Source organism: Hypanus sabinus, chromosome 17 (genome assembly GCF_030144855.1).
Source record: "Hypanus sabinus isolate sHypSab1 chromosome 17, sHypSab1.hap1, whole genome shotgun sequence".
In the NCBI taxonomy this organism is placed as follows: Eukaryota; Metazoa; Chordata; class Chondrichthyes; order Myliobatiformes; family Dasyatidae; genus Hypanus; species Hypanus sabinus.
In genome coordinates, this window is record NC_082722.1 from 956,840 (window position 1) to 978,500 (window position 21,661).

General features: G+C 43.1%; 1 protein-coding gene across 1 annotated transcript in view; it reads left to right on the forward strand.

Annotated features, from left to right (window-relative positions):
- The window catches only part of coq9 (coenzyme Q9 homolog (S. cerevisiae)), a 32,668-nt gene that overhangs the window by 6,444 nt on the left and 4,563 nt on the right, over positions 1-21,661 (forward strand). Inside the window, exon 4 of the mRNA XM_059992452.1 lies at positions 13,062-13,204. Within this exon, the coding sequence (XP_059848435.1) occupies positions 13,062-13,204 (143 nt within the window). The remainder of the gene's footprint in view (positions 1-13,061; positions 13,205-21,661) is intronic.

Here is a 21,661-nt window from a genome sequence, read left to right on the forward strand (position 1 = left end):
ATCTTAGAACTACTTTTCCAGTAACTTCACTACCACAGATGTTCAACTCACTTGTCTGATCCTTGTTTTCCTTCTTGAATAAAGGAACCACATTTGCTATCCTCCAGTCATCTGGCACCTCACCTTTGGTCAGTAAGAATTTAAAAAACTCCATCAGGGCCTCAGCAATCTCCTCCCTTCCCTCCTTTTACATCCTGGGACACATTTCATCAGGCCCAGGGAAGTTATACACCTTAGATTTGTTGTTTTTCAATGTTAACACAGTCTGAATATCCTCATTCCCTTCAAGTAATTGTGCAAAGACAATATCCTTTTCCTTTGTGTGTACAAATTCAAGATTCAAAAACTTTATTGTCATTCCAACCATACATCAGCTCTGCAGGGCAGAATGAGACAGCGTTTCCCAGGGACAAGTGCAATCATAACATAACAAACGCAACAATAAATAGTAAAACACAACAGCCACATGTTGGTTAAAATCGAGTTCTAAGTGTCCAGTGCAAGTTAAAAGTGCCCAAAGCAGAGTCAGGTAGAGCAGCTATTTAGCAGTCTGACTGCCTGTGGGAGGAAGCTGTTTAGTAGCCTTGTGGTTTTTGTTTTGATGCTCCTGTAATGTTTGCATGATGGCCGAAGAACAAACTGTTTATGGAGAGGGTATGAGGGATCTTTAATGATGTACTGTGTCTTCTGGAGGCATCAACTCTGAAAGAGGTCTTGTACAGAAGGTAGAAAGACCCCAATAACCTTCTTGTTTAAAACCTCATCAACATCTGGCTGCAAGCACATGTTGCCCTTTGGTCTCTTACTGGCCCTTTTCTTTCCATGGTTATCATTTTACTCTTTAATGTAATTATAAAATGCTTTGTTTTTATTTAACTCTTACCTGCCAGTGATATTTTTTGCCCTCTTTTCCCTCCTTATTGCTTTTAAGTGTTCCAATAAGGAAACTTGCTGCAGATTAGAGAATATAATGTACCCTTGCTTTGGAAGTTGTGTTCTTCCTCAAGTGTTGACCCCAGCACTGCTTTCAAAGAGTTAACACAATGCTGAGTCACTGTTATTCATTCTGTTGTTTCAGTTAAAATGTTGGAAGTGTAGGCGCAGCTCCTTTTGTGCAGAAGTAGAGTTTATGATCAGAATCGCTTTCCAGGAGTTTATCCTCACTCTCCTCAGGAATTTTGCTCACTCTTTCTATTTAGAATGGACTTTGGCCAGTGGGGAAAAGTAGAGAAAATGCTATTCCTGATATAGGTTAAGTACATAAGAAATCAAAGCAGTAGGCTGAGATAAGAATCTAGCTGAATGTTCCCCCAAAGGCCAGATTCCCTCCCAATCCACACACTTGTTTGGAGATCCACTCAATCAATGGGTTTCATTAAATAACCTTCATGGTTGAGCCTTTTGAGGTAGACCATACTCACCTCTTCATTGTGCAGACTCCCAGCGATAGGAAATAGCCCTTCATCATCTGCTATAGAATGTTGCATATTAATGATATTATACAAATTCAGCCATTTTTACTGAGTCTCTCTTCAAAGTTATCTCTCATCAATCAGAATTAATGACTATGAGGCCAAGTTTGTGAATGATACAAAGATAGGTGAAGGGGCAGGTAATGTTGAAGGAAGCAGCAAATCTACAGAAGGGCAGATTACGAAAACGGGCGAAGAAGTGCCAGATGGAATTTAGTGCAGGAAAGTGTATGCTCATGCACTTTGGTAGAGGAATAAAGGCGTAGACTATTTTCTAAATGGGGAGCAAATTCAGAAGTCAGACGTGCAAAGGGATTTTAGAGTCCTCATGCAGGATTCCCTAAAAGTTAACTTGCAAGTTGAGTCGGTATTAAGGAAGACTATTACAGTATTAGCAATCATTTCAAAAGGATTATAATATAAAAGCAAGGATGTAATGCTGAGACCACATTTGGAGTATTCTGAGCAGTTTTGGGTACAATATCTAAAAAAGAATGTAAGACCATGAGACCTAGAAGCAGATTTAGGTTATTCAGCCCATTGAGTCTGCTCTGCCATTCCATTATGGCTGATCTCAGATACCACTCACTCCCAAACACCTGCCTTTTCGCCATAGCTATTGATGCCCTGACTGATCAGGAAACTATCAACATCCACCTTAAATATACGCACAGACTTGGCCTCCACCGTAGTCTGTGGCAAAGCATCCATAGATTCACTACCCTCTGGCTAACAAAAAATCCTCCTTACCTCTGTTCTAAAAGGTTGCCCCTCAATTTTGAGGCTGCGCCCTCTAGTTCTGGATACCCCCACCATAGGAACGATCCTCTCCACATCCACCTTATGTAGTCCTTTCAACATTCGTTAGGTTTCAATGAGATCTCCAAGCATACTTCTAAATTCCAGTGAGTTCAGGCTCAAAGCTACCAAACACTCCTCAGATCAAGTCAAGTCACTTTTTATTGTCATTTCGACCATAACTGCTGGTACAGTACATAGTAAAAATGAGACAACGTTTTTCAGGACCATGGTGTTACATGACACAGTACAACTAGACTGAACTATGTAAAAAAGCAACCCAAAAAAGAAACTACACTAGACTATAGACCTACCCAGGACTGCATAAAGTGCACAGAACAGTGCAGGCGTTACAATAAATAATAACACGACAACAGGCCAGTAAGGTGTCAGTCCAGGCTCTGGGTATTGAGGAGTCTGATAGCTTGGGGGAAGAAACTGTTACATAGTCTGGTCATGAGAGCCCGAATGCTTCGGTGCCTTTTCCCAGATGGCAAGAGGGAGAAGAGTTTGTGTGAGGGGTGCATGGGGTCCTTCATAATACTGTTTGCTTTGCAGATGCAGCGTGTAGTGTAAATGTTCGTAATGGCAGGAAGAGAAACCCTTTCATTCCTGGAATCAACCTTGTGAACCTCCTCTGGACGTTCTCCATTGACAACACGTCCTTTCTGAGATATGGTGCTCAAAACTGTTGACAATACTCCAACTCCGGCCTGACTAGTGTCTTATAAAGACTCAGCATTATGTCCTTAATTTTATATTCTATTCCCCTTGATATAAATGCGAACATTGCATATACCTTCTTTACCACAGACTCAACCTGTAAATTAACCTTCTGGGAGTCTTGCATGAGGACTCCTAAGTCCCTCTGCACTTCTGATGTTTGAACCTTCTCCCCATTTAGATAATAGTCTGCACTGTTGTTCCTTTTACCAAAATGTATTATCAGATATTTCCCAATATTGTGTTCCATCTGCCACCACTAGTCACTGGAAGCCAATCAGTAAAGGCCCCCTTTATTCCCACTCGCTGCCTCCTGCCTGTCGGCCATTCCTCTATCCACGCAGTAGCTTTCCTGTAATGCCATAGGAGTTTATCTTGTTGATCAGCCTCGCGTGTGACACCTTATCAAATGCCTTCTAAATATCCAAGTCAATGACATCCACTACCTCTCTTTTGTCCACCTGGCTTATTATTTCCCCGAAGAACTCTAACAGATTTGTCAAGCAAGATTTCCCTCAACAGAAACGATGCTGACTTTGACTTATTTTATCATTAGACACCAAGTTCTCCAACACCTCATCCTTAATAATAAACTCCAACACTTTCCCAACCAATGAGGTTTGGCTAACTGGCCTATAATTTCCTTTTGTTTGCCTTCATCCCTTCTTAAAAAGTGGAGCGACATTTGCGATCTTCTAGTCCTCCGAGAGAGACCATGCCAGAATCGAGTGATTCTTGAAAGATCATGACCAATGCATTCGTCATCTCTTCAGCAACCTCTCCCAAGACTCTGGAATGTATTCCATCTGGCCCAGGTGACTTATCCACCTTAAGACCTTTGTGCGTGCCTGGCAATTTTTCCTTTTTAATAGCAATGGCACTCTCTCCTGCTTCCTGACACTCACAGACTTCTGGCACACTGCTAGTGTCTTCCACAATGAATACTGATGCAAAGTACCCAAGTTCATCTCCCATTTATTTGTTCCCCATTACCACTTCATCAGCATCATTTTCAAGTGGTCCAATATCAACTCTCACCTCCCTTTTACTCTTTATGGTATGTGCTAGAGGGTCGAGAGAAAGTTTATGAGAATAATCCAGGAATGAAAGGGTTAATGTATGAGGAGTGTTTTATTGCTCTGGGTCTGTACTCGCTAGAGTTGGAAGAATGTGGGGGAGGGGTGAGAATCTCATTGAAGTCTATTAAATATTGAATTGCCTAAATAGTGTGGACGTGATGAGGATGTTTCCAGTAGTGGGAGAATGCAGGACAAGAGGATACAGCCTCAGCATAGAAGGATGTTCCTTTAGAACAGAGTTGAAGAGGAATTTCTTTAGCCAGAGAGTGTGGTGAATCTGTGGAATTCATTGCCTTGTATGGTTATAGAGGTGAAGTTATTGGGTATATTTAAAGTAGAGATTGATAGGTTCTTGATTGAAGAGTCCCAAAGATACAGTATGCACACAGTTCTCCAGGTTTGGAATTTTTTAAAGTTCTGTACAAGTTCAGCAATGTTTTACTTCATGCGTGCTCTGAGGGAAACACACTTCTTCAATTGCACAGTGCACTGTTCCATGTCTCTCAAATCGTAAGCATGGACTTTAGACAACAGGTGCAGGAGTAGGCCATTTGGCCCTTTGAGCCAGCACCACCATTCCCTGTGATCATGGCTGATCATCCACAATCAGTACCCTGTTCCGGTCTTCTCCCCATATCCCTTGATTCTGCTATCTTTAAGAGCTCTATCTAACTTTTTCTTGAAAGCATCCAGAGAATTGGCCTCCACTGCCTTCTGAGGCAGAGAATTCCATACATCTACAACTTTCTGGGTGAAAAAGTTTTTCCTCAACTCTGTTCTAAATGGCCTACCCCTTATTCTTAAACTGTGGCCTCTGGTTCTGGACTCCCCCAACATTGGGAACATGTTTCCCATGTTTCCTGCCTTTAGCGTGTCCAACCCCTTAATAATCTTATATGTTTCAATCAGATCCCCTCTCATCCTTCTAAATTCCAGTGTATACAAGCCCAGTCGCTCCAATCTTTCAACATATGACAGTCCAGCCATCCCAGGAATTAATCTTGTGAACCTATGTTGCACTCCCTCAATAGCAAGAATGTCCTTCCTCAAATTTGGAGACCAAACCTGAACACAATACTCCAGGTGTGGTCTCACCAGGGCCCTGTACAATTGCAGAAGGACCTCTTTGCTCCTATACTCAACTCCCCTTGTTATGAAGGCCAACATGCCATTAGCTTTCTTCACTGCCTGTTGTACCTGCATGCTTACTTTCAGTGACTGATGAACAAGGACACCTATATCTCATTTTACTTCCCCTTTTCCTAACTTGACACCATTCAGATAGTAATCTGCCTTCCTGTTCTTGCCACCAAAGTGAATAACCTCAGAGTTATCCACATTAAACTGCATCTACTGTGCATCTGCCCACTCACCCAATCTGTCCAAGCCACCCTTCATTCTCATAATATCCTCCTCACATTTCACACTGCCACCCATCATCTGCAAATTTGCTAATGTTACTTTTAATCCCTTCATCTAAATCATTAATGTATATTGTTAATAGCTGCAGCCCCTGCACCGAGCCTTGTGATACCCCACTAGTCACTGCCTGCCAATCTGAAAGGGACCTATTAATCCCTACTCTTTGTTTCCTGTATGCCAACCAATTTTCTATCCATGTCAAGTACCCTACCCCCAATACCATGTGCTCTAATTTTGCGCACTAATCTCCTATGTTGGACCTTATCAAAGCTCTCTGAAATTCCAGGTACACTACATCTCCTGGCTCTCCCTTGTCCATTTTCATAGTTACTGTTACGATCCAGCAACAATGAATATATAATTGAGACAGGTTTTTTATAACAAATAAAACATTTATTAAACCCTGCTAAAACAAAAACCCAAAAGTAAACAAAGGACTAACTTAACTGGAAGTAGGCTGCTAAACGGCAGCTCGAACAGTTCTTAAAGCGAGAAATGTGAACTCAGTTCTTTAAAGTAGTATTGCAAAAAGTCCAAAATGATTTACAGTCAATCAGGAGAGAATTTCCTTGAAGTAATAAATTCTCTTTCGTGACATTACTGCTGAACCCAGCCGAAGTATGCATTGCCCGAAGGATTTACGATGAAGGAAATAAAATGGCTTAAAGGCACTGACCTTTCCTTGGCAAATAACTCACTGCCCCAGTCCTTTCTGCTCTTAAAGCAGGGACTAACGTGGGTGCAGGTTTCTAATTCCTTCTGAATGAAGATCAAATAAGGTCAAACCTGTTTCACTGCTGACAACATCAACTTTCCTGGATTCTTCAGCTTCCCAAACTTCGATAATTCTTCACTTTCTGACTGGACTTTAACTGGCAGTGATTTTCAGAACTGCCAGCACAATAATTCTTACAGTAGAAATTAAAACAAAACTGCGTCATAAAATCAAATACGCAGCAGAACGGAGTTACTGACAGCTTAAGCCACGAACTGACCTGCGTCACAGGGAGGAGTCGTCCTTTTATACCCTGTTCAAACAAGCCATGACATGACCTCTCACTGGCGGGAAAATTACATCACTCTACCGTCACAAGACCAGTACATCATGCCCAGCAGAGCCTCAATTACATCATGGTCATGTGACAGTCACAAGATACCCACGGGGTATGTAACAGTTACATCCTCAAAAAATTCCAGAAGATTAGTCAAGCATGATTTCCCCTTTGTAAATCTATGCTGACTCGGACCAATCCTGTTACTGCTATCTAAATGTGCCGCTATTTCATCTTTTATGATTGACTCCAGCATCTTCCCCACCACTGATGTCAGGTTAACTGGTCTATAATTCCCAGTTTTCTCTCTCCCTCCTTTCTTAAAAAGTGGGATAACATTAGCTACCCTTGGAAACTGGCTCTTCAGCGATATGAGTCCATATCGACCACCCAATTACATTCATCCTGTGTTAATTCAATTTTCCTTGCAACTCCTCCAAGATTCTATTGCTCACTAGCACACCAGCTTTGATTTAGCATTAAACATGGAGACATTGTTATGTGTGTTTATCTGAGTGATGTAACTAACTAAGTATTAAGGTCAGGTCCTGTGGCTTCCTACTATCATGACAGCCTGCCAGACTGCATACTACACTTGTTTTATGTTTAGTTATTTAACCATTTCGTATCCTTTAATTTATGTACTTTTGGCGTGATGGGCATTGTGCTAATAGTGTTGCAATGTAGTGAATGAGATTATGCAGGATTAGTGTATACACATCATAGTCATGCTGCATGAAAACAGACCCTTCAATCCAACTCATCCATGCCAATGAAGATTCCCATCTAAGTAAATCCCATTTTCTCACATTTGACCCATATCCTTCTAAACCTTTCCTATCCATGTACCATCCAAGAACCTTTTAAATGTTTATAATGTCTCTGCCTCAACTATGGTTCATTTAAAAGGATTCACCCTCCTTGGAAGTTTTCATACTTCTTAGTTTTACAGCATTGAATCACAGTAGATTTTATTTGGCATTTTTTACACTGATCAATGGAAAAAGACTCATTTGAAAGTGAAAACAGATCTCTACAAAGTGATTTAAATTAATTACAAATATAAAAACACAATATTGGATAAGTTTTAAACCCCCTTTTGCAATTTGGTGACACACCAAATCATCACTTGTGCAGCTAAGTGGTTTTAGAAATCTCATATTTAGTCAAATGGAGATCTGTTTTTGGAGACCTGTGTGCAGTCAAGGTGTGAAAATTGCTGTAGTGAAAGTACACCTGTATCTTGGAAGATCCAGCTGCTGGTGAGGTTGTTGTTGTGGCATCCGTCGGTCTCGAGAGACCGTGGATCTGCGCCTGGAGTTTCCAGGGCGCAGGCCTGGGCAGGGTTGTATGGGAGATCGGCAGTTGCCCAAGCTGCAGGCCTTCCCCTCTCCACACCGGTGTCATCGCAGAGCAATGTGTTGTTAAGTGCCTTGCTCAAGGACACAAACACGTTGCCTCAGCTGAGGCCCAAACCAGTGACCTTCAGGTTACTAGTCTGATGCCTTGCCCACTAGGCCACGCTGGTGAAGTAACATCCTGGCAAAAACTATACCATGAAGACATAAGAACAATCCAAGCAACTCCTTGAAAAGGTTATGGAAAGCTCAATTCAGGAGATGGATGCAAGAAATTTTCCAAGTCACTGAATATTAGGTCAATCTTCAAGAAATGGAAAAAATATGGCACAGCTGTAAATTTGCCTAGAGCAGGCCTTCCTCAGAAACTGAGTGACCTTGTAAGAAGGGGACTAGTGAGAGAGGCCATCAAGAGACCTGTGACAACTCTGGAGGAGTTACAAGCTTCAGTGTCTGAGATGGGGTCAACAACTGTTGCCCAGGTGCTTCACCAGTTGCAGCTTTATGGGAGAATGACAAAGAGAAAGCCACTGTTAGGGGAAAAAAACTCACAGGAAATCTCAGCTAGAGTTTGCCAGAAGGCATGTGGGAGACTCTGAAGTCAACTGGAAGATGGTTCTATGGTCTGATGAAACTATAGTTGAGCTTTTTGGCCATCAGACTAAGCACTAGTGTAAGCCAAACACTGCACATAATCAAAAATATATCATCCTTACTGTGAGGCTTGGTGCTGTGGCGATGCTTCACTGCAGCAGGCCCTGGAAGACTTGTGAAGGTAGAGGGTAAAATGAATGCAGGAAAATCCTGGAGAAAAACCTGATGCAGTCTGCAAGAGAATTGAGACTTGGGAGATTTGTTTTACAAGACAGTGACCCCAAATATAAAGCCAAAGCTACACAAAACTGGCTGAAAAACAACAAAGTTCATGTCTTGGAGTGGCCAAGTAACAGTCCCAACCTAAATCCAATTGAGAATTTGTGGGCAGACTTAAAAGGCTGTTCATTCACGATCTCCGTACAATCTGACAGAGCTTGAACAGTTTTGTAAAGAAGAATAGGGAAAAATTTCAGTGTCCAGATGTGCAAAGCTAGTAGAGACCTATCCACACTGATTCAAGGCTGTAATTGCTGCCAGTAGTGCATCTATTAAATTCTGACTTGAAGGGGGTGAATACTTATGCAATCAATTATTTTGTGTTTTATATTTGTAATTAATTTAGATCATTTTGTAGAGATTTGTTTTCACTTTGACACGGAAGAGTCTTTTTCTGTTAATCATTGTAAAAAAAAGCCAGATTAATTCCACTGTGATTCAATGTTGTAAAACAATAAAACATAGAAACTTCCAAGGGAAGATTCCAGAGCTTTGCTGAGAACAGATTAGAGTAGCTTTATCTGTCACATGTACATTAAAGCACACAGTAAAATGCACTGTTTGCACTTTTTATAGGCACAATATGTACTTCCTCAGGCAATTCAATCCAAATACTGATCACCATTTGGGTTAAAAAGTTGCCCCTAAGATGCTTATCAAATCACTCCTCTATAACCTTAAACATATGTTTTCTCGTCCTTGATTCCACTATCCTGGGGAAAAAGACTGTATATATTCCCCCTATATTTTTCATTCATGATTATATGCACCTGTATCAAAATCAACCTTGTACACTTCAGTGAAAAAAAAGTCAATCTTCCCAATTCTGCATAAATCAGTCCCTGGAATACCAGCAACATTTTCTAAATTTCCTCTGCACTTTTTCTAGCATACTAGTATATTTCTGAAACAAAACTGAACACAAATGGGTGACAGCCCATGGGTGACAGTCAGGAGAGGCAGGGGGAGCAGACAGAGAGAGAAGAGCACCCCTGTGGCCGTTCCCATCAAAAATAAGTAGACCATTTTGGATACTGTTGGTGGGGATGACCTACCAGGAACAAGCTGCAGTGGTCCTGTCTCTGGCACTGAGTTTGGACCCTTGACTAGGAAGGGGAGGAGGGAAGAGAAGAGAGCGGTATTGATAGGGGATTCTGTAGTCAGGGGGGCAGATAGGAGATTTTGTGGGGAAGATCGGGGGTCTCGGATGGTATGTTGCTTCCCTGGTGCCGGGGTCCGAGACATCTCAGATCGGGTGCAGGTTATTCTCGAGTGGGAGGGCAAGAATCCAGATGTTATGGTCCATGTAGGGACCAATGACGTGGGTAGGATGAGTGAGGGGGTCCTGCGTAGGGAGTTCAGGGAGTTAGGTGCGAAGCTGAAGAGCAGGACCTCCAGGGTAACAATCTCAGGATTGCTACCTGTGCCACGTGCGAGTGAGGCAAGGAACAGAAAGATTATAAAGATTAATATGTGGCTGAGAGGATGGTGCAGGAGGGAAGGCTTCAGGTTTGTAGATAATTGGGCTTTGTTCCAGGGAAGGTGGGATCTGTTCCGAAGGGACGGTTTACGAACTGGAGCGGTACTAACATTCTTGCAGGGAAGTTTGCTAGTGCTTCTTGGGGGGGGGGGGGGGGTTTAAACTAAATTTGCAGGGGTCGGGGATCCAGAATGTGAGGGAGGATAGCGAGAGGAAGAATAAATGACAGGTGGGGACTACACGGGTTCCGGAATATTAAGTGTGTAGTAGAGGAAGGTGGGGCAAAACTAGTGATAAGGAGGACATGTACAGAGGGATGGTCTGACGGAACATGGAGTTAGATGTGTTGAAAGAATAAGTAAATTTAGGAAGGACAACAAAATTCTAGGGGTGTATAGCCCGATGGGAGTTCGAGGAGCTGGGTTAAGCACAATAGGCAGTGATTCAAACAGAGAGAGGAGAAATGAGTTAAAAGTTCTATATCTGAATGCTCGAAGTGTCAGAAATAAGGCGGATGAGCTTGAAGCCCAGGTGTGAATGGGTAACTATGATGTTGTTGGGATAATGGAGACATGGCTGCAGGGAGATCAGACCTGGGAAATGAATGTTCAAGGGTATACGTGCTATCGTAGGGACAGAAATGTGGGCAGAGGGGGTGGGGTGGCCCTGTTGGTGAGGAATGAGATTCAGTCCTTTGCAAGGGCGGACATAGGGTCAGGAGAAGTAGAATCTGTGTGGATAGAACTGAGGAACAGTAAGGGCAAAAGGACCCAAATGTGAGTTGTCTGCAGGCCACCAAACAGTAGCATGGATATTGGGTGCAAGTTGAATAGGGAGTTAACATTGGCATGTGGCAAAGGTATTGTTGCAGTAGTTATGAGGGATTTCAACATGCAGGTGAACTGGGAGAATCAGGTTGGTGCTGGACCACAGGATAGGGAGTTTGTAGAGTGCCTACGGGATGCATTCTTGGAACAGCTTGTACGAGAGCCGACCAGGAACAAGACGATTCTGCATTTAGTGTTATGTAATGAACAGGATTTGATAAGCGATCTCACAGTAAAGGAGCTATTAGGAGGTAGTGATCACAATATGATAAGCTTTTATCTGCAATTTGAGAAGGATAAGGGCAGCTCGGAGGTGTCAGTGTTGCAGATGAACAAGGGAAACTATAGAGCCATGAGGGAGGAGCTGGCCAAAGTTGACTGGACGGATAGCCTAGCAGAAAAGACAGTGGAACAGCAATGGCAGGTATTCTTGGGAATAATGCACAAGGTGCAAAATCAGTTCAACCCCCGGAGAAGGAAGGATTCAAAGGGGGGAAAGGGGCCACAGTGGTTGACAAAGGAAGTCAGAGATTGCATAGCATTAAAAAAAAGGAAATATGATAGAGCTAAGGTGAGTGGGAGGACAGATGATTGGGAAGTTTTTAAGGAACAACAGAACTTAACTAAAAAGACAATACGGGGAGAAAAAAATTAGGTACGAATGCAAGCTAGCCAGGAATATAAAGGAAGATAGCAAAAGCTTTTTTCGGTATGTGAAGAGAAAGAAGATAGTTAAGAACAATGTTGGGCCCTTGAAGAATGAATTGGGTGAAATTATTATGGGAAACAGAGAAATGGCAGAAGAATTTAATGAGTACTTTAGATCTGTTTTCACTAAGGAAGACACAAGCAATCTCCCAGATGTATGGATGGGCCAAGGACATAGGGTAACAGAGGAAATGAAACAGATTGACATTCGGAAGTCTTAACATATCTTGCCCCTGGTGGTTGAATTGTAGAGCCGAATGGCGTTGGGGAGTAATGATCTCTTCATCTTGTCTGAGGAGCATTGCATTGACAGCAACCTGCCGCTGAAGCTGCTTCTCCCTTCCTGAAGTCAATGCTCAGCTCTTTTGATTTGCTGTCATTGAGAGAAAGGTTGTTGTCATGACACCATGTTATAAAATCTCTGCCTCCTTCCTTTACTCCAAGTCATTATTGTTTGACATTGGCCTACTGTGGTGGGTGTCATCTGCAAACTTTTACATCGACCTAGAGCAGAACCTGGCTGCACAGTTGTGAGTGAATAGGGAGTAGAGTAGGCTGCTGAGGAAGCAACCTTGCTGAATGTGGTCTCTAGGCCAGGAAGTTAAGGATCCAGTTGCAAAGGAAGGTTTTGAGTTGCAGGACTAGGAATTTAGAATTATACTGTTTAGGCTAGAGCTACAGTCAATAAACACTAGGCTAACATGAGTGTCTTTACTGTCCAGATGCTTGAGAGGAGAGTGTAGGGCCAGTGAGATGGAAGCACTTGGACCCCAACCATTCATAGTGTCTGTACCTGATTTGGCTGAGAAGATCAAATGCAATAGTTCCCAGTTTGGTGATAGCACAAACTAACATGAGGAGTGCTGAAGGAAGATGGAGCCTGCTAGGTCACCAGTCTCTTGAAGAGGGAGAGATGACCCCGATTGAAGTATATAGAGTTCAAAGGGATTTCCAGCAGAGCAGCATAGATTCCCTAGGGTCACAGAATCCATACAACAGTTAGGTCATTTAGGATTGAGTTAAGGTGAATATTTGGAGTTTTCTACCCTAAAAGCTGTGGGCGTTTGGTAACTAACTTAATGCTGAACAGATATTGTTGGATTCTCAGTAATTATCACAAGGGTGGTGCAGGAAAATTACATTGAAGTAAAATTTAACCCATTACGTAGCAGAGTTATTCTCTTACCAACCCATCCCTACCGGCCGGAATCAGTGGTTGGGACTGCAACACATGGATTAATGTGACCTCTTTCTGTGTTCTTGTTTGAGGTGTTGGAGCTGTCGCCAGCTGTTATTGGGATGTTTAGACATGGTCCAGGTGATTTAGTGCTGCACTTCGTCACCCAGAGCAACAAGCAGCTCTCACAAGTACTCGCCAAGCAACACAAGCTGGTTGAGCTGGGGCAGGAGGAGTAAGTACCCTTGAGTGGAACGCTGTCTTTTACAATAGTGATAGTGTCTAGCCACTGATTCAGGGAATCCAATCCAGACTGAGAGGCTAGTTCTGGTAATAAACTGCTGATGACAGCAAAAGGCAGTGAAACTAATGGATTGTCATAAAACATCTGGTGGTTTCACTGATGTCCTTGGGAAAGAATCTTCCCTTGCACAGGAATAATTTGCTACCTGTTGCCACTACACACACTGCTTTGAGGGTCTGGCTCATGCTATCTCTAGCTCCAAATGCTAATGACAATGAGGGTCATGGTCAACTGACTTTGGAGGTGTGTTGATTGCATCTTGCTGACTTTTGGGTGGGGAAGGTCAGTCAGCCAACATCAGCAGGGAGACTGCTGAGAAGGGGGTGGAGTGTGTTGTTTTTCAAACCCGCAAACCTGGCCTGCTGTTCACCAAAATCATGGCTGAAATTGACATTTTTGAGCACTGTCCCCGTACCCATAAATCCATAAGACATAGGAGCAGAATTAGGCCATTTGTCGTATCGAGTCTGTTCTGTCATTCAATCATGGCTGATCCGTATCTTCCCCCTCCTCAGCCCCACTCCCCGGCCTTCTCCCTGTAACCTTTGATGATGTGGCCAATTAGAATCTATCAATCTCTGCCTTAAGTATACTCAATGACTTGGCCTCCACAGCTGCCTGTAGTAACAAGTTCCACAAATTGTCCACACTGGAGACAGATAAGTGGATAACAGTCAGAAGAGGGAAGGACAGGAGTCAGATACTAGAGAATACCCCTGTGGCTGTCCCCCTTAACAATAAGTACTCCTGTTTGAGTACTGTTGGGGGGTACGGCCTACCTGGGGAAACAACAGGTAGCAGAGTGATAGGGCTTTGGCTCAATGGGACAAAGCGGGGTAGGTTTAACTTTGTTAATTGTGGAAAGGAAGTATGTGTGTAAGGCCAGTTTTCTGTGCTCGGTGATAGATGTGGGAGGTCCTGGAGTCTCCCAGCCTCCCGGACGGCCATATCTGCACCCGGTGTGTCAAGCTGCAGCTCCTAAGGGACCGAGTTAGGGAACTGGAGATGCAGCTCAATGACCTTTGCTGGTCAGGGGGAGCGAGGAGGTGATAGGAGTTATAGGCAGATGGTCACACTAGAGCCACGGAAGACAGACAAGTGGGTCACAGTTAAGAGTGGGAAAGGGAAGAGTCAGGTACTAGAGGATACCCCTGTGGCTGCACCTCTTGACAATATGTACTTCTGTTTGAGTACTGTTGGTTGGGGGGGGGGAGACAGCCTAACTGGGAGAAGCGACAGTGGCCATGCCTCTGGCACAGAGTCTGGCCCTGTGGCTCAGAAGTATAGGGAAAGGAAGAGGTAGGCAGTACTGATAGGGGACTCTATAGTTAGTGGGTCAGACAGGCGATTCTGTGAATGCAAGAAAGAAACACGGATGGTAGTTTGTCTCACAGGTGCCAGGGTCCGGGATGTTTCAGATCATGTCCAAGATATCCTGCTATGGGAGGGATAACAGCCAGAGGTCGTGGTACATATTGGTACCAATGATATAGGTAGGAAAAGGGAAGAGGTCCTGAAAAAAGACTACAGGGAGTTAGGAAGAAAGTTGAGAAGCAGGACCTCAAAGGTAGTAATCTCGGGATTACTGCCTGTGCCACGTGACAGTGAGAATAGGAATAGAATGTGTGGCTGAGGGATTGGAGCAGAGGTCAGAGCTGATTCAGATTTCTGGATCATTGGGACCTCTTGGAGCAGGTGTGACCTGTACAAAAAAAGGATGGGTTGCACTTGAATCTCGGGGGACCAATATCCTGGCAGGGAGGTTTGCTATGGCTGCTGGGGAGAGTTTAAACTAGAATTGTTGGGGGGTGGGAACTGAACTGAAGAGACTGGGGAAGAGGAGGTTAGCTCACAAATAGAGAAAGCTTGTAGACAATGTGAGAGGGAGGATAGGCAGGTGGTAGAGAAGGGATGCACTCAGACCACAAGGAGTGTTATGAACAAAGCCGATGAGGTCAGAGCATGGATCAGTACTTGGAGATATGATGTGGTGGCCATTACAGAGACTTGAATGGCTCAGGGACAGGAATGGTTACTTCAAGTGCTGGGTTTTAGATGTTTCAGAAAGGACAGGGAGGAAGGCAAAAGAGGTGGGGGCATAGCACTGTTGATCAGAGATAGTGTCGTGGCTGCAGAAAAGCTATAGAGGGATTGTCTGCAGAGTCTCTGTGGGTGGAGGTTAAGAACAGGAAGGGGTCAATAACTTTACTGGGTGTTTTTTTACAAGCTGCCTAATAGTAACAGGGATATCGAGGAGCAGATAGGGAAATAGATCCTGGAAAGGTGAAATAATACCATAGTTGTCGTGATGGGAGATTTTAATTTTCCAAATATCGTTTGCCATCTCCCTAAAGCAAGGGGTTTAGATGGGGTGGAGTTTGTTAGGTGTGTTCAGGAAGGTTTCTTGACACAATATGTAGATAAGCCTACAAGAGGAGAGTCTGTACTTGATTTCGTATTGGGAAATGAACTTGGTCAAGTGTCAGATCTCTCAGTGAGAGAACATTTTGGAGATAGTGATCATAATTCTATCTCCTTTGCAATAGCATTGGAGAGATAGGAACAGACAAGTTAGAAAAGCGTTTAATTGGAGTAAGAGGAATTATGAGGCTATCAGGCAGGAAACTGGAAGCTTAAATTGGAAACAGATGTTCTCGGAAAAGTACAGATGAAATGTGACAAATGTTCAGGGGATATTTGTGTGGAGTTCTGCATAGGTATGGAAGTTATTGTAGGGTACAGCAACCATTGTGTACAAAGGCTTTAATAAATATAGTCAAGAAGAAAAGCTTACAAAAGGTTCAGGGAGCTCGGTAATATGAGAGATGTAGAAGATTATAAGGCTAACAGGAAGGAGCTTAGGAAGAAAATTAGGAGAGCCAGAAGGGGTCATGAGAAGGCCTTGGCAGGCAGGATTAAGGAAAATCCCAAGGCATTCTACAAGAATGTGAAGAGCAAGAGGATAAGATATGAAAGAATAGGACCTATCAAGTGTGACAGTGAGAAAGTATGTATGGTACTGGAGGAAATAGCGGAGGTTCTTAATGAATACTTCAGTATTCACTATGGAAAAGGATCTTGGTGATTGTAGTGCTGACTTGCAGCGGACTGAAAAACTTGAGCATGTAGATATTAAGAAAGAGGATGTGCTGGAGCTTTCGGAAAGCATCAAGTTGGATAAGTTGCCGGGACCAGATGAGATGTACCCCAGACTACTCTGGGAGGCGAGAGAGGAGAATGCTGAGCCTCTGGCGATGATCTTTACATCATCAACAGGGACAGGAGAGGTTCTGGAGGGTTGCGGGTATTGTTCCTTTATTCAAGGAAGGGAGTAGAGAGAGCCCAGGAAATTACAGACCAGTGAGTGAGTCTTACCTCAGTGGCTGGTAGGTTAATGGAGAAGATCCTGAGGCAGGATCTATGAACATTCGGAAAAGTATAATATCATTAGGAATAGTCAGCATGGCTTTGCCAAGGGCAGGTCGTGCCTAACGAGCCTGATTGAATTTTTTGAGGATGTGACTAAACATTGATGAAGAAGGAACAGTAAATGTAGTGTATATGGATTTCAGCAAGGCATTTGATAAGGTACCCCATGCAAGACTTATTGAGAAAGCAAGGAGGCATGGGACCTAAGGGGACATTGTTTTGTGGATCCAGAACTGGCACCCGCAGAAGACAAAAAGTGGTTGTAGACGGGTCATATTCTGCATGGAGGTTGGTCACCAGTGGGGTGCCTCAGGGATCTGTTCTGGCTCCCTTACTCTTCATGATTTTTATAAATAACCTGGATGAGGAAGTGGAGAGATGGGTTAGTTTATGTTTATGCATTATTTCTACTTCTGGGTTGCGGGGTTTTAATTCCGGTCTTTTCTGCCCCCCCCCACCCCCCGTGCACGTGCGTGTAACTAATTGATTTGGGGTCGATCTCACCTTTCACTAAGGCCAAAGTAGGGGATCTTGGGCTTAAAAAGGTTGGTGATCACTAATCTAGAAGATTATAAAGCTAGCAGGAAGGGGCTTAAGAATGAAATTAGGAGAGCCAGAAGGGGCCATGAGAAGGTCTTGGCAAGCAAGATTAAAGAAAATCCCAGGGCATTCTAGAAGTATGTGAAGAGCAAGAGGATAAGACATGAGAGAATAGGACCAATCAAGCGTGACAGTGAAAAAATGTGTATGGAACCAGAGGAGATAGCTGAGGTACTTAATGACTACTTTGCTTCGGTATTCACTATGGAAAAGGATCTTGGTGATTATCTGGTTGACTTACAGTGGATTGAAAACTTGAGCATATGGACATTAAGAAAGAGGATGTGCTGAAGCTTTTGGAAAGCATCAAGTTGGATATGTCTCTGGGACCGGATGAGATGTACCCCAGGCTATTGTGGGAAGCGAGAGAGGAGATTGCTGAGCCTCTGGCAATGATCTTTGCATCATCAATGGGGTTGGGGGAGGCTCCAGAAGATTGGAGGGTTGCAGATGTTGTTCCCTTATTCAAGAAAGGGAGTAGAGATAGCCCAGGAAATTATAGACCAGTGAGTCTTACCTCAGTGGTTGGTAAGTTGATGGAGAAGATCCTGAGAGGCAGGATTTATGAACATTTGGAGAGGCATAATGCAATTGGGAATAGTTAGCATGGCTTTGTCAAAGGCAGGTCGTAACTTTCAAGCCTGATTGAATTTTTTGAGGATGTGACTGAACATATTGATGAAGGTAGAGCAGTAGATGTAGTGTATATGGAAGGCATTTGAAAGGTACCCATGCAAGGCTTATTCAGAAAGTAGGGAGGCTGCGATCCAAGGGGACCTTGCTTTGTGGATCCAGAATTGGCTTGCCCACGGACGAGTCATATTCTGCATGGAGGTCGGTGACCAGTGGTGTGCCTCAGGGATCTGTTCTGGGACCCTTCCTCTTCGTGATTTTTATAAACAACCGGGATGAGGAAGTGGAGGGGTGGATTAGTAAATTTGCTGATGACACAAAGGTTGGGGTGTTGTGGATAGTGTGGAAGGCTGTCAGAGGTTACAGTGGGAGATCGATAGGATGCAAAATGGGCTGTGAAGTTTCAAATGGAGTTCAACCCAGATAAGCGTGAGGTGATTCATTTTAGTAGGTCAGATCTGATGGCAGAATATAATAATGGTAAAACACTTGGCAGTGTGGAGCGTCAGAGGGATCTTGTGGTTTGAGTCCATAGGATGCTCAAAGCTGCAGCGCAAGTTGACTCTGTGGTTAAGAAGGCTTACGGTGCATTGGCTTTCATCAACCATGGGATTGAGTTTAAAAGCTGAGGTAATGTTACAGCTCTTTAGGACCCTGGTCAGACCCCACTTGGAGTACTGGGCTGAGTTCTGGACACCTCATTACAGGAAGGATGTGGAAACTATAGAAAGGGTCCAGAGGAGATTTACAAGGATGTTGCCTGGATTGGGGAGCATGTCTTACAAGACTAGGTGAGTGCACTTGGCCTTTTCTTCTTGGAGCGACGGAGGATGAGAGGTGACCTGATAGAGGTGTATAAGATGATGAGAGGCATTGATTGTCTGGATAGTCAGAGGCATTTTCCCCGAGCTGAAATGGCTATCACGAGAGGGAACAGTTTTAAGGTGGCATTTTAAGGCATTGTAGGCCGAAGGGCCTGTATTGTGCATTAATTTTTCTGTTTCTAAAGAAATTTCTCCATCTTTTTTAAATGGACTCCTTTCTATCCTGAAGCTGTGCTGTCTTATCCTAGACTCCCATAATATAGGAAACATCCTTTCCACATCTACTCTGTCTAGGCCTTTCATATGATAACTCATTCATTCCAGAGTCATTCTTGGGAACTTCCTCTGGACCCTCTCCAATACCAGCACATCTTTTCTTAAATAAGGAGCCCAAAACCGTTCGCAATACTCAAAGTGAGACCTCGGCAGGGCCTTATAAAGCCTTAGCATCATATCCCTGCTCTTATATTCTAGATCTATTGAAATGAATGCGAACATTGCATTTGCCTTACTCACCACCAATACAATCTGTAAGTTAACCTTTAGGGTGTTCTGCATAAGGACTACCAACTCTCTTTGCATCTCAGATTTGCATTTTCTCCCCGTTTAGAAAATTGTCTGCACATTTCTTTCTTCCAGCAAAGTGCATGACCATGCATTTTCCAACATTGTATTCCATTTGCCACTCTCTTGTCCATTCTGCTAATTTTCTAAATCTTTCTGCAGCCTTCCTGTTTCCTCAACACTACCTGTCACTCCATCAAACTTTATATCATCTGCAAACTTGGCAACAATGCCATCCACTTCATCATCTAATTTGATATTTAACATAAAAAGAAGTGGTCCCAACACCGACCCCTGGGGAACACCACTAGTCACTGGCAGTCAACCAGACAAGGATCCTTTAATTTCCACTCATTGCCTCCTACCAATCAGCCAGTGTTTTAACCATGTTAGTAACTTTACAGTAATTCCATGGGCTCTTCACTTGGCAAGTAGCCTCAGGTGTGGCACTCTATCAAAGGCCTTCTGAAAATTCAAGTATACAACATCCACTGCATCCCCTTTACTTATCCAATTTGTAATCTTTTGAAAGAATTGCAACAAGTACAACAGGTACAGATTTTCCCTTAAGAAAACCATCTTGGCCTGTGTCACCAAGGACTCCATAACCTCATTCTTAACAATTGACTCCAGCATCTTCCAGCACTGAGGTCAGGCTAACTAATCTATAATTTCCTTTCTGCTGCCTTCCTCCTTTCTTAAAGAGTGGAGTGACTTTTGCAATTTTCCAGTCCTTTGGAACCATGCCAGAGTCTAATGATTCTTGAAAGATCATTACTAATGCATCCACAATTTCTATTGCTGACTCTTTCCGAGCCCTAGGGTTTAGTTCATCTGGTCCAGGTGACTTGCGTACTTTAGGTCCTTCAGCTTTTTGAGCGCTTCTCCCTCGTAATAGCAACTACACTAACTTCTCTTCCCTCACACCCTTCAACACCTGGCACACTGCTGGTGTCTTCCACAGTGAAGACTGATGCAAAATAATTGTCTATTTCATCTGCCATTCCATGTTCCCCATTAATACTTCTCCGTCTATATTTTCTAGTAGTCCTATATCCACTCCCATCTCTCTTTTATCTTTTATATATTTGGAAAAAGCTTTTTCTACTTTGATATTGTTTGCTAGCTGGCTTTCATATTTCTTTTCCCTCTTAATGATTCTTGTAGTTGCTTTCTGTAGGCTTTTAGACACTACCCAATCCTCTATCTTCCGGCTAAGTTTTGCTTTGTTGTATACCCTTCCTTTTGCTTTTACATCAGCTTTGACTTCACTGTCAGCTATCATTGTACTATATTGGCATTTGAGTATTCCTTCACTTTTGGAATACACCTATCCTGCACCTTCCCCATTTTTCCAGAACCCCTAGCTATTGCTGCTCTGCTGTCATCCTTGCCAGCATCTCCTTCCAATTTGCTTTAGTGAACTTCTCTCGCACATCACTGTAACTTTCTTCACTCCACTGAAATACTGCTAGGTCAAACTTTACTTTCTCCCTATCAAACTTCTAGCTAAACTCAGTCATATTGTGATCACTGTCTCCTAAGGGTTCCTTTACCTCCAGCTCCCTAATTGCCTCTGGTTCATTACACAACACCCAATCCGGTATAGCTGATCCCCTAGTAGGTTGCTCTAAAAAGCCATCTCATAAGTATTCAAAAAATTCACTCTCTATCCATTACCGACCTGATTTTCCCACTCTATTTACCATTGTAATCTGTAGTTCACATCCCAGCTACTGTTAGGAGGGCTGTATGTAAATGCAATCAGGGTACTTTTACCCTTGCAGTTTCTTAACTCAAGCCACAAATATTTCTAACGATTTGATGCCATTCTTTACCAGCAGAGCCATGCCAACCCCTCTACCTACCTTCCTGTCCTTCTATATAATGTGTAACCTTGGTCATTCAGTTCCCAACTACAACCATCCTTCAGCCAAGATTCATTGATGGCCACAAAATCATACCTGACGATCTGTAGAGGTACAACAAGATCATTCACCTTATACTCTGTGCATTGAGATATAACAAGTTTAGTACTGTAGTTACTGAATAGATCCTGACCCGGATCTGGGCCGTACCTTCCAAATATCTGGACCTGACTTGCACTACCTTACTTTCCCTTTTCTATTTTCTAATTATGATTTATAATTTAAATTTTTATCATATTTAATTCGATTTGTACTTCAGGGAGCGTGAAGCGCAGAATCAAATATCGCTGTGATGATTGTACGCTCTAGTATCAATTGTTTGGTGACAATAAAGTAAAGTATTTGCTACCCTTTTTGATTCTGCATCACTAATGCACTGATACTTACCCTGCTGGCTAAAATTTTGTTCT